We start from the raw sequence: 12,397 nt of genomic DNA, 5'->3' as shown, positions 1-12,397 counted from the left end.
GGATTCGAACCCGCCACCTTAGGTGTACGTGGCTGGCGCCTTAGCCGGTTGAGCCATAGGCGCCGAGCCACTCACCTTATCTTAATCCTGGCCCTTAAGGATCCTTGGGGAAGCCATGCAGAATCTTTCAGCTATGAATGATAGAAAGCCTCAACTATCATGCTTAAATGAATTTGTCTCATTTAACAAGAGGCCCACTCATGTAACACATTGCTGACTCGTCATGAGTTACCTGGTAACATGGACAGTTTCTGTGTAAAATTGCACATCAACGGTGTATTAGCATAGCATCTGTTCCCTGATTAATTTCTCCCAGGCTCAGTTCCCAGTTGTCCCAAATTCAGCCTATTTTATTCTTGTGCCTCTCCTCATCTCTCAGCTGCTTATAATATAGAATCATTTAGTGCCTCTAACATCTTAACACATTGTTGACTGGCAATTTTATGTAGAAACCATCCATGTTACTGGATAGCTCATGCCTGGCCAGCAATGTGTTAACACAGATAAAAAGGCATGACTGGTATAGCAGTCCAGTGATGCCACCAGAGACTTAGGCCCTTTTGATCTTCCCACTCTGTTGTTCATGGAGTGTTGACCTTTCCTTATGGACTTATCCTGTCCTGGCTGGTGTCCACACCAGGTAGACAGAAGAGGGTGGGCAAAGGAATTTTTTTTTTTTTTTTTAGAAAGAGTCTCACTTTGTTGCCCTCAGTAGAATATCATGGCATCACAGCTCACAGCAACCTCAAACTCTTGGGCTTAAGCAATTCTCTTGCCTCAGCCTCCCAAGTAGCTGGGGCTACAGGTGCCCACCACAATGCCTGGCTATTTTTAGAGATGGGGTCTCACTCTGGCTCAGGCTGGTCTTGAATCCAGGAGTTCAATCCACCTGCCTTAGCCTCCCAGGGTGCTAGGATTAGAGATGTGAGCCACTGCACCTGGCCTCATACAAAGGAATACGTTGTCTGACTCTGTCTCTTTTTTACCTGGAAAGCAAAACTTTTCCCATAGACTGTTCCCTTCAGATGGCCACTTATATCCCATTGTATCCTATTACATGTATATTTGGAGACGGGTACAGGGAGACTGGAAACTAAGTTTCTGGATTTCCAGCTACTACAGAAGAGGAGAGCAGAGGGGAATGTTATGAATAACTTTTGGGTAGTAAATCTAGTATCTGTCAAATTCTTCAAGGACTAAATTATTCTTCATATAAGGACAGGAAAGAGAGAGACCTGGAAGGGTCTGGGAAGTAGAGGAAACTAGGGTACTATGACCTGAGAGGAAAGTGGGGAGAGGGCTTTTGGGAGAAAACAAAGAGAAAAAAATGGGGAAGACAAATTTTTTTTTCCTGGGAAGTTTTAGAAATGTTTTGTGTATGGTGTATGATGTAACTTTATTCCTTCTCTCTCCCCAAAATACCTTCAGTAAAAAAAATTATGTCATTATTCAAGCAAAAGAACAGTTGCTGAGGAAGACAAAATTACCTTCAGTTATATAAATGATCAAAAGTTAGCTACTGTTGTCTCTTGCTTCTTCAAAAGGTCTGGCAGTGCTGGCCACAGGTAGATGCTCCACAGATTCTCATCTCAGTGCTGTGAATGATCAGTCTAGGCACCAAGCCAGAGTGGAAGGTATTTTTTCAGATGGGTAGGACTTTGGAAGTCTTCTTTAAACTCTCTACTCTGCATCTTCTAGCCTCAGAGGTAGTTCTTAGAAGAACATGTAGGGAAGTATAGATAGTTCTAGCCTCAGGTGGAAACTGAGTTGAGGACCTACATGTGAAACAGAGTCTAACATTGGACTTTAGGAGGAAGTGATCTCATGAGAACTGAGTCTTTTGGTCAGAGGACTAAAGGACTGTTTTGGTGCATTTAAATCAGATCTAAGTGACCTAGACACCATCTTACCAAGCTCTCATTCTCCCATATGTAGAGTCAAAGCACAGGTGCCTTCCTGCTGTAAAAAGTGTTATGCACCCTTATCAAGGGAGAAGGAAATGACAGTTGTCCTCATTCTCTTCACTTGTCCTTGGACAGAGCTCATTCTTCTCTGGATGAGGACCTGGAAAGATGGCTGCAGCCACCTGAGGAGACCTTGGAGCTACAGGACCTCCCCAAGGGCTCTACAAGGTTATTAGTCCCCATTAGGGGATCATTTTCTTGTTTTTCAGGAAGTGGGGCTAGGTTTTAGACTTCTTGGGGAGTGACTGTCTGCTAATGGCATTACATTGCTGTAGATAAGCCAGGCCTGACTCCATCTGTCTGTACTCTAGAGCTTGCCCCTCTTCCTCCAGCCACCCACAGTGCCCATGATACTGATTAGCAGAGATTGACATCAGTAGAGAGACAAACCTCTTAAGATTGCTGTATCTTGGTCCTGCCTCTGTCAACGTTTTCATTAGCTATTTGAATTAAATCAGAAAAGGCATGCTTATTAAATTTTTAGATAATACAGATCTAGGAATGAAGGCTAATATGATGGGTGATAGACTTAGGGTACAAAATGGTCTTGATAGGTGAAGATGTTAGACTCTTTAAAAGATAAAGGTAAAAGATCCAAAAAATTTTAGATCCAAAATTACAGAATGTGAGAGATCTGATCTAATTGGAGATTTTTTTTTTTTTTTGAGACACAGTCTCACTCTGTTGCCCAGGATAAAATGCAGTGGCGTCATAATAGCTCACTGCAACCTCAAACTCCTAGGCTAAACAGTGCTCCTGTTTCAGCCTCTCAACTAGTTGGGACTATAAACACATGCTGCCATGCCCAGCTGATTTTCCTATTTTTTGTAGAGACAAAAGAGAGGAGTCTTGCTTTTCCTCAGGCTGGTCACGAATTCCTGACCTCAAGCAATCCTCCTGCCTTGGCCTCCCACAGTATTAGGATTATATGCATGAGGCACCGTGCCCAGCTGAAATTGGAGAATTTTTATGATCAGAAGCTCCTGCTCTAATTTCATTGAAGCAGGAAGTATGTCTTACTTGAATATGTCCAGCACTTAGTATACATCTTGAAACATGGCAAGAATTCAAGAAATTCTTCCTGAAGAATTTGACATGGACGATGACTCAGGCCTCTATTTGATAAAGTTACTTGAAGGTCAATACAGCCATAATGCTTGATAGATAAAAATGTACTGTCTGGATAAAATAATGTGTGAGACAGGTAATGTGCTGTTTAGAGGACTCCTAGGACATAATGTGGAGCTCCTTTCAGGGTGTCACGTTTTAAAAGGGATATTAAACACAGGAGGGTGGCCACAGAACAGTCAGAAGTCTGGAAATCATGTCATATGAGAACAGCTGAAGGAGCTGGGGAAGCTTAGCCTGAGAAGAGCAGATGGAGTGGGGAATTTGATAGCTGCCCTGAAATACCTGAAATATTGTAAAGTTAAGAGAGTCAGCTTACTTGCCTCTGCTGCAAAGGACAGAGTTAGTGACTAAAACTCACAGAGTAACAGAATTTTATTCAGTGAAGCATGGACTTTGTAATAGCTGCAGCAGTCTGATAGGGAAAATGGTTACCTTTCTGTGACAATGGCTAGTGCTCCTTAAGTAGAGGCTAGATGACTCTCTGGTTTGGGCATTTGGACAGAGGTAAACTATAACTCAAAGGCCTCCTCCAGCTCTTGAGCCTATGTTTCTATTCATGGTAAAAAGTTAAGAGAGAAAAAAAATCCCTCTTCTCTCTAGGTGGCTTTATTTTCTCTCTCATTTTACGTATTTTGACTATCTACCAAATGGAAACAGAAGAATCCCTAAACAGTGTTATTTTGGTTTGCCCAACAATTATTAAGCACTGTGCTAGGGACTGGAGGTGCTACAAAGTGGATAGATGGCTCTGCCCTTAAGGAGCTTCTCATTGAGTGAGGGAGATGGTTTCTGCTGACTAGTTTGACAAACGTGCTCTAAAATTGTGAGATATTTTGTATGTGTGTGTAGCTGGGACTACAGGCGCCCACCACAACTCCTGGCTGTTTTTTTCTGTTACAGTTGTCATTGTTGCTTAGCTGGCCCCAGCCAGGTTCAAACCCATCAGCCTCGGTATATGTGGCTGTATACAGCTGTGCTATGGGTGTTGAGCCAGATTGTGAGATATTTTAATTACTTAGATATTTATTTCAGAGAGATGTTTAGGAAATAAAGATAAGGTGATAAAATAAATGATGGTTTTGGAAAGATGCCAATTACAACGCAAGTAAAATGCTTTTATTTCTTTGAGTTAATATAGCATAATGATTGAAAACAGTCTCAGGCAGACAGCTCTAGGACTTACTAGGTGTGTAATTTAACTCTTTGTGCCTCCTTTCCTCATCACTGAATGAGGATGGATGGTAGTGGTCATGAGAATTATGGGAGTTAAAAATATGTGTCCCAGCTCTTAAACCAGTGCCTGGCCCATAGGAAACACTCCATTAGTGTTAGCTATTTTGTTTCCTGTGGAGTGCTGTCCATTTTCCCTGGCCATTATGCTTGTGGTTTGATGCTCCAAATCATTGTTATTAAAGGGAAATAAATACCAAGGATCAAGAAGTTGGTGAAAAGAAGAGAAAAAGGGAAGAAAGCATCAAGCCAGAGAGAAGGAAATCAGAGAGCTTTTTAGGGACTTCTGAAGAAGGTATGAATGATTGTTTATATGTATGTCATAATCTGCAGTCCTTGGGCTTTGATGAGCATCAAAGTTGTTTAGAAATGTTTCCCAGATGCTATACATAATTTTCCTACCTTTGATAATTTATTTTTCCCTGCAGTTCAGCCCAGGTTTTCTGTTAATTGCTAAGCAAAGCTTCATCACAAAGCAGTAATAACATCCAATTCTATTTATAAAGCAGACTTTCACCCAGTCTCTTCATCATTATCTTGCACATTGTCTGGAAATATGTTTTGCTTCTAATTGTCTAACATCTTCAAAAGAATTTTAAATTTAACTCATAGATGCTAGAGAATTCAATAAGAAATCATATTTTATGGAATTTCAATGGGATCTATAAGTAATTTGAAAGTTATAAGTTAATCTTAATTTCTTTTTTTTTTTTTTGAAACAGAGTCTCACTTTGTCACCCTGGGTAGAGTGCTGTGGTGTCATAGCTCACAGCAACCTCAAACTCTTGGGCTCAAGTGATTCTCTTGCCTCAGCCTCCCTAGTAGCTGGGACTATAAGTGCTCACCACAACACCTGGCTATTTTTTTATTTGTTGTTTAGCAGGCCTGGGCTGGGTTCAAACCCACCAGCCCTGGTGCATGTGGCCGGCGCCCTAACCACTGAGCTACAGGAGCTGAGCCAGTTAACCTTAATTTCAAAACTACGATGGAGTTTTAAGGTTTCTAGTATGCCAATGGAAATGATGCTCTCCTATATTTAAGTTCCTCCTACTTAGAAAATAAAATAGTAACTCTTTCAGATCATCTGGTATCCCTTTCATCTCTTCTCAAGACATGTTCCTTCTCCTTTGCCTGCCCTGCTTGTGCCCTAGGATGTCCACCCTAGTGGACTGTATCTTCTGGGCTTCCTGTTGCCCAGTGGGAGGCTGCAGCAGCCTAGAGGATTGGAGAGAGGTTGGGGTATTACTTTCCCTACTTGCCTTATACCTTGTAGAAGTGGTATCACTTCACAACTCAGTTTCTATAATGCAGTCTGTTCTCCTGATTTCTAGCTCTCACTAGGTTCCAGTAACTGACCCCTCATCCTCAGTCCTTAGTCCCTTCAGACTTAAGCTTCCTGCTGGTGCTAGTCACTGGATACCTTGCCCTTCCTTGTTTGTTCCCTTAACTCTTAACTAAACCTCTGTATATAGTCACTTCATTAAGGAATCTTTATTTGAACCAGCCAAGGGTATATTCTGTTTCCTCCAGAACCTTGACTGGCACAGGACTGAGGGTGAATGGGCAGTTAGCTAGTATTGGGTTCACTGAGATGATAATGGAGGGACTTTGTGACTTAGTTATCAGTCTCCACAGCTATGGCAGAGAACTGTAGAATGTTAGGAGGGGAGGCCCATTAACTGTGTTTTTAGAAAGATTCTATCTCTAGATTATGCATAGTAGGCAAAAAACTGTTGGAGGTTGGAGAGAGAGCACTAATGTGAATTCTGAATACCCTTTGACCTAGAAGATAATCCTGTTTTATTTTCCCTTTTATATTTCATTCAGATGAACTAAAACCCTGTTTTTGGAAGCGACTGGGTTGGTCCGAACCATCCAGGTAATGAGATGTCACATGTTCGCAGGTCAAAGTTGACAGTTTATAAACATGAGCAGACTTAAAACATTTACCAGTGTCTCAATAAACATTAAGACAAAGACTTGAATTCAGGCAAAACTGCTCAATTTTTAAAAGATTAATGGTTACATTTAATTAAAATATAAGGTGATCTCACCTAACAGGCACAATTTAAGGGTATATGGCACACCTCCCGTGTGAGGGGCTCAACTATAGCTTTGATTCTACCTAACAAACACAATGTAACCTAATCATTTGTACCCTCATGTTAATCTGAAATTTTAAAAAATCTAAGATGAAATTAATGCCAACTTTTACGTAAGTGGTAGACATAGCCCAGGAACAATTTTAATATGGAAGGAATACAGAAGATACTTTCATGATCCACTTTTGATCATGATCCCTCTTGATTATAAAGATGAAAATCCCCTTCCTTTAAATTCAGTTGAACAGAAAGAGGATGTTTATGCTTTTGAGAAATATACATGCCAACTTGAAACTCCCTTTTTTGTTCTTTAAAAAACATGCACACAGGATAATCGTGCTGGATCAGAGTGACTTGTCAGACTGACTGGAACTGGATCGTAGATGGACTCCTGGCCTGGGTTCGAATGTCCTGGTTGTGAGCTCCTCTCTTTATCTGCTTCAGTTGCTGTCAGGGCAGCAGGTACAGGTCTTAACTCTCACTGTTCAACTGCCATAAGAGACATAATGGTTTGACCCTGTGTGTTGGCAGCACATTCAACCATTTGTTTTCAGTCAAGTTTCTGAAAGTGAGAGGTAGTTTTGTTTGCAAAATTTTTTTTTCATGTGCCCTGAATGGCTTTTAGTTTTGTTGATGTAAATTTTTGAAAACTTTAAGTTCTGTTATATAATAAAATATCTCTTTTAATATCTGTGAAGTTTCAGCTGTGAAAGATATATTTCTGTGTTTGAGCTATTGGGAGTTGGGGAGAGAACTGCCACCCATTGAGGCAGTTCTGTTACAAAGTTTGACAAATAGGCTGTTACTGCTACCACTCGTTGTACAAACTGGCTGAAGTCACCCATGTTTGTTTGTTTGTTTGTTTTTTGTTTTTTGTTTTGAGACAGAGGCTCACTTTGTTGCCCTTGGTAGAGTGCTGTGGCATCATAGCTCACTCCTGGGCTCAAGTGATTTTCTTGCCTCTGTCTCCTGAGTAGCTGGGACTATAGGCGCCCACCATAACCCCTGGCTGTCTTTTAGAGATGGGGTCTCGGTCTTGCTCAGGCTGATCTTGAACTTGTGAGCTCAAGCAATCCACCTGCCTTGGCCTCCCAGAGTCCTAGGATTACAGTTATAAGCCACTGTCCCTGGCCCATTTCGTTTCCTTCTTTCCTTCCTTCCTTCCCTCCCTGTCTCCCTTCCTCCCTTCCTTCCTGACAAAGTCTCACTTTGTCACCCTCAGTAGAGTGTTGTGGTGTCATAGTTCACAGCAACCTCAGATTCCTGGGCTCAGGAATAGCTGAGACTACAGGTGCCCACCACAATGCCCAGCTATTTTTAGAGACAGGGCCTCACTCTTGTTCAGGCTGGTCTCCAACCTGTGAGCTCAGGCACTCCACCTGCCTAAGCCTCCCAGAGTGCTAGGATTACAGGCGTGAGCCATCAGGCCCGGCCATCCATGTTTTATAACATGAATACCACCTGTCCACATGGCTGGGATAACCATACTCCCATTCGAGCTAGAATTGGCTTACAGTTCTGATAGCAATAAAATCCTAAGATATTTTGAAAACTTGAAGGTGAACAGACATTATCTCCATATATTTTGGATTGTACACCTCACATCATTAATGTGTTGGGGTAATGAAGTTGTAGTAATACTAAGATCATAACATTGTCTCTAATTTAGCCTGTTGTGACTATTGGCCAAATGCATACATGTTATCTAGCCTAGTTTTCAGAAGATTTATATACTTTTATCTACCTCCAATTTGAATTTTTCACCTATGAATAAAAACACTTTTCTTGGAAACTATGTGCTGTTGTGCAGTATTAGACATTTTATTCTGTCTCAGTGAGTAAGTAGTAAACTTTTTTAAGTGAAAAGTGAATAGTGGCTCGGTGCCTGTGGCTCAAGCGGCTAAGGCGCCAGCCACATACACCTAAGGTGGGCGGGTTCGAATCCCCAGCCCGGGCCCGCCAAACAACAATGATGGCTGCAACCAAAAAATGGCCAGGCGTTGTGGCGGGCGCCTGTAGTCCCAGCTACTTAGGAGGCTGAGGCAGGAGACTCGCTTGAGCCCAGGAGTTGGAGGTTGCTGTGAGCATGATGCCATGGCACTCTACCCAGGGGAATAGTTTGAGGCTCCGTCTCAAAAAAAAAAAAAGTGAATAGTTCCTGTTGTGAATGTTTATATTCATACTTCTTTGTTCCCCCAAATTTTACCCTACATGGATAAAATGGGAGGGTATTGATCTATTTGGCCATTTTAAAGTGAGGAAACAGGCCAGGTGCAGTGGCTCACACCTATAATCCTAGCATTCTGGGAGGCCAAGGTGGGTGGATTGTTTGCGCTCACAAGTTCAAGACCAGCCTGAGCAAGAGTGAGACTCTGTCTCTAAAAAATAGTGGGGGGTTGTAGTGGGCACCTGTAGTCCCAGCTACTCGGGGGGCTGAGGCAAGTGAATTGCTTAAGCCCAGGAGTTTGAGGTTGTTGTGAGCTATGATGCCACAGTACTCTTTACCCAGGGGACAAAGTGAAACTCTGTCTTTAAATAAATAAATGACGGAAGGAAAGAAGAAAAGAAAGAAAGAAAACAGTTGCTTGCCATTGATGACTAGATGAACAAGTTAATTTTGTAAATAATAACTTTGTATTGTTTGTAAAGCACTCTAGGAGTCCTAGATGGGCAGGTTACTTGAACTCAGGAGTTGGAGCCTGGCTTAAGCAAGATTGAGACGCTATCTTTAAAAATACTCAAGTGTTGTGGTGGGCGCCTATAGTCCCAGGTACTTGGGAGGCTGAGGCAAGAAGATCAGTTGAGCCCAAGAGTTTGAGGTTGCTGTGAGCCGTGATACTACAGCACTCTACCCAGGGTGACAGAGTAAGACTCTCAAGGAAAAAGAAACAAACAAATAACAAAAAAAAATGGCTGGGCACCTGTGGCTCAAGCAGCTAAGGCGCTAGCCACATACACCTGAGCTGGTGGGTTCAAATCCAACCTGGGCTCGCCAAACAACAATGACAACTGCAACCAAAAAACAGCCAGGCATTGTGGTGGGCGCCTGTAGTCCCAGCTACTTGGGAGGAGGAGGCAGGAGAATCACTTGAGCCCAGGAGTTGGAGGTTGCTGTGAGCTGTGATGCCACAGCACTCTACCCAGGGCGACAGCTTGAGCCTCTGTCTCAAAAAAAAAGAAACAAAAAACCCCCAACATACATAAAAATATAAGGACTATAACAGTAGATGTATTATTATATATGATAAATTATTATCCCATTATCTATTAGTATTCATAAATGATAAAGGCCCTATATAAACTCTTGCTGATAAGGACTGTAATCTCCTATATACAGAGTTGACTCTTTCTGGTCAGTGACTGTATAATATTAGCCAATATTAACAATAATAATGTTGGCAGATACTGTTCATTGGTTATAGAACAACCATGAAGTGCCAATTACTTTATATACATTAATCCTTTTCCTGCAGATAGCAGTCCTAGTATTTTTTTAGTATGCTCTTCTCCTACTCTCATTAGCTATTTCAATGTTCTAACCCTCCCCTCTCATCAACACTCAACAGATGACTTTATTTCCAATTTCACAGAAAAAATAGAAGCCATCAGATGGGAACTAAATTGGCTTCCCACCACCAAAACTACTAACATGACCACATCTATCTCTAGATGAATATAGTTGTAGGTGAAGCAGTCTTCCTTAGCTAGAGATGGACCTATTCTACACCTATTATTTCCACTTTCCCTCCTGTCCTAGACCAGTATCATTTTTCGTCCACTCAGGATTATTTTTCCCAGGTTATCTTCTATTTCAGTAGCTTCAATCCCTTCTTTATGAGCTTCTTTTTATCAGTATTAACACCCTTGGATTTTCCTACCTTTAAAAAGTGTTCCCTGGATCTCCCCTTCCTTTTGGCTCCCGTCTCATCACTCTCCTCCCATGCACTGCAGTTGGGGTTCTTAAAATAGTTGCCTACACCTATCTTTAGTGCCTGATCTCCCACTCACTCCTCAATGCACTAGAATCCGAATTCTTCCCCTAACATTTGTTAGCAGTCACTGAGGTCACCTGCAACTTTCATGTACCTGAATCCCATGGACACTTTGGCCTTATACTCATTTCTCACTCTCTTAGGCTATTTATTTTGTTGGTTTTCCTTCGGTCTTTCTGGCTACTTCACCTCAGCCTCCTAAAGAGACTCACCCCTATCTATTCTCACTTCAGGTTCTCCCCTTAGAGACTGTCTTTACTCTCATGACTTCAATTAGCATGGGACTGACAACTCCCAGATTTATGAGTCTAGATCTAGACTTCTCCCGTGAGCTCATATGCCTACCCATATAGTCAGTGTCGCCACTTGGATGTCCTTCAGTCATCTTGCTGACTTATCCAGAACTAAACACATAGTCTTAACCTCCTCTACCTCCAGCATTCCCCTTACAGTTATTGTCCAGTCAGGCACTCCAAACAGAAACCCAGGAGCCATTTTTGACTCTTCCCCCCATTCCTTTACTCCTTGCATCAAAAAATCAATCATTAGCCAGGGGGCATGTGCCTGTAGTCCCAGCTACTTGGGAGGCCTCAAAAATACATGTCTCTTTTATCCAGCTTGTCTCTATTTCAGTTGCCACTACCCTCCCTCATCCATACTACTAGTAACTCCTTACCTGAGCCCTAAGTTACAACAGCCTCCTTAAGTGGCCTTTTTCATATGATCCCACACTCAATGTATCTTCTTGAATGATTCTGTATGCCAGGCACTGAGGTGCTGGGGCAACAGTAACCAAAGCAGAGCCTCAGCAGTCTTCCAGCTAAATAAACAAATAAATCACCATAGCAAATGCTATAAAGAAAATAAACAGGCTAAGATGATAATGAGGGGTGGGGGCAACTTATTATTAGGTAGGGTATTCAAGGGAAAGCTTTCCCAAAGAAGTGACCTTTGATTGGCATGGTAAGAAAAACCCAGTTTTGTGTCTCTGGGGGAATGAGCATCCCAGCAAGAGAAAGAACAAATTGCAAAGGCTCCATGGGAAACAGCACCATGCAAGTGTGGTGGAGCAGAGTAATGTGTGGAGTGACTGGAGAGAAAGTGAGGCTGGAGACTGAGCAAGAAGTTACAGGCCATAATAAAAAGTGGAAATCCATGGCTTGGCGCCCTGTAGCTCAGGTGGCTAAGGTACTAGCCACATACACCAGAGCTGGCAGATTTGAATCCAGCCAGGGTCTCCAAACAATGACAACTACAACCAAAAAATGACTGGGCATTGTGGCGGGTGCCTGTAGTCCCAGCTACTTGGGAGGCTGACGCAAGAGAATTGCTTAAGCCCAGGAGTTGGAGGTTGCTATGAGCTGTGATGACACGGCACTCTACCCAGGGCGACAGCTTGAGGCTCTGTCTCAAAAAAAAAGTGGAAATCCAGTAGGAGGTTCTAAGTAAGGGGACAGAGAGTGGGGTAAAACTCCCTAGCATATATATATATATATATATATATAAAAAATTTTATTTATTTTTTTTTTGAGACATAGTCTCACTTGGTCACCCTTGATAGAGTGCTGTGATGTCTTAGCGCACAGCAACCTCTAACTCTTGGCTCAAGTGATCCTCTTGCCTCAGCATCCCAAGTAGCTGGGATAGGTTCCCGCCATAACACCTGGCTACTTTTAGAGATGGGGGTCTCACTCTGGCTCAGGCTAGTCTTGAACCTGTGAGCTCAGGCAATCTACCTGTGTTGGCCTCCCAAGTGCTAGGATTACAGGCGTGAGCTACCAGGCCCAGCCACTCACTAGTTTACATTTTTTAAAGATTTCTTTGGTACTATTGCTTCTCTTTCTCCATAGTGATCTTTTTAATATGCAAAAATAAGTTTCACGTCCTTATTCCAATGCTCTTGGGCAAACTGGACTTCTCTCAGTTCTTCAAACCTACTATGGCACATGTTCTCCCTGCCCAGAATGCTTCCTCTTCA

General features: G+C 42.3%; 1 protein-coding gene across 2 annotated transcripts in view; it reads left to right on the top strand.

Annotated features, from left to right (window-relative positions):
• Positions 1-6,816, top strand: part of TEX14 (testis expressed 14, intercellular bridge forming factor) — a 110,035-nt gene extending 103,219 nt beyond the window's left edge. For both annotated transcript variants that reach the window (XM_003795580.3, XM_012808800.2), the window contains 4 exons: positions 2,040-2,132; positions 4,511-4,620; positions 6,153-6,204; positions 6,757-6,816. In XM_003795580.3, coding sequence (XP_003795628.1) covers positions 2,040-2,132; positions 4,511-4,620; positions 6,153-6,204; positions 6,757-6,793 — 292 coding nt within the window. In that variant the 3' untranslated portion in view covers positions 6,794-6,816. The remainder of the gene's footprint in view (positions 1-2,039; positions 2,133-4,510; positions 4,621-6,152; positions 6,205-6,756) is intronic.
• Positions 6,817-12,397: the final 5,581 nt, after the last annotated feature.

The sequence above is a fragment of the Otolemur garnettii genome, unplaced genomic scaffold (genome assembly GCF_000181295.1).
Source record: "Otolemur garnettii isolate 467f Iridium unplaced genomic scaffold, OtoGar3 scaffold00094, whole genome shotgun sequence".
Classification (NCBI taxonomy): domain Eukaryota; kingdom Metazoa; phylum Chordata; class Mammalia; order Primates; family Galagidae; genus Otolemur; species Otolemur garnettii.
Note: the sequence above shows the minus strand (reverse complement) of the source record. Positions and strands in the feature narration are given on the sequence as shown.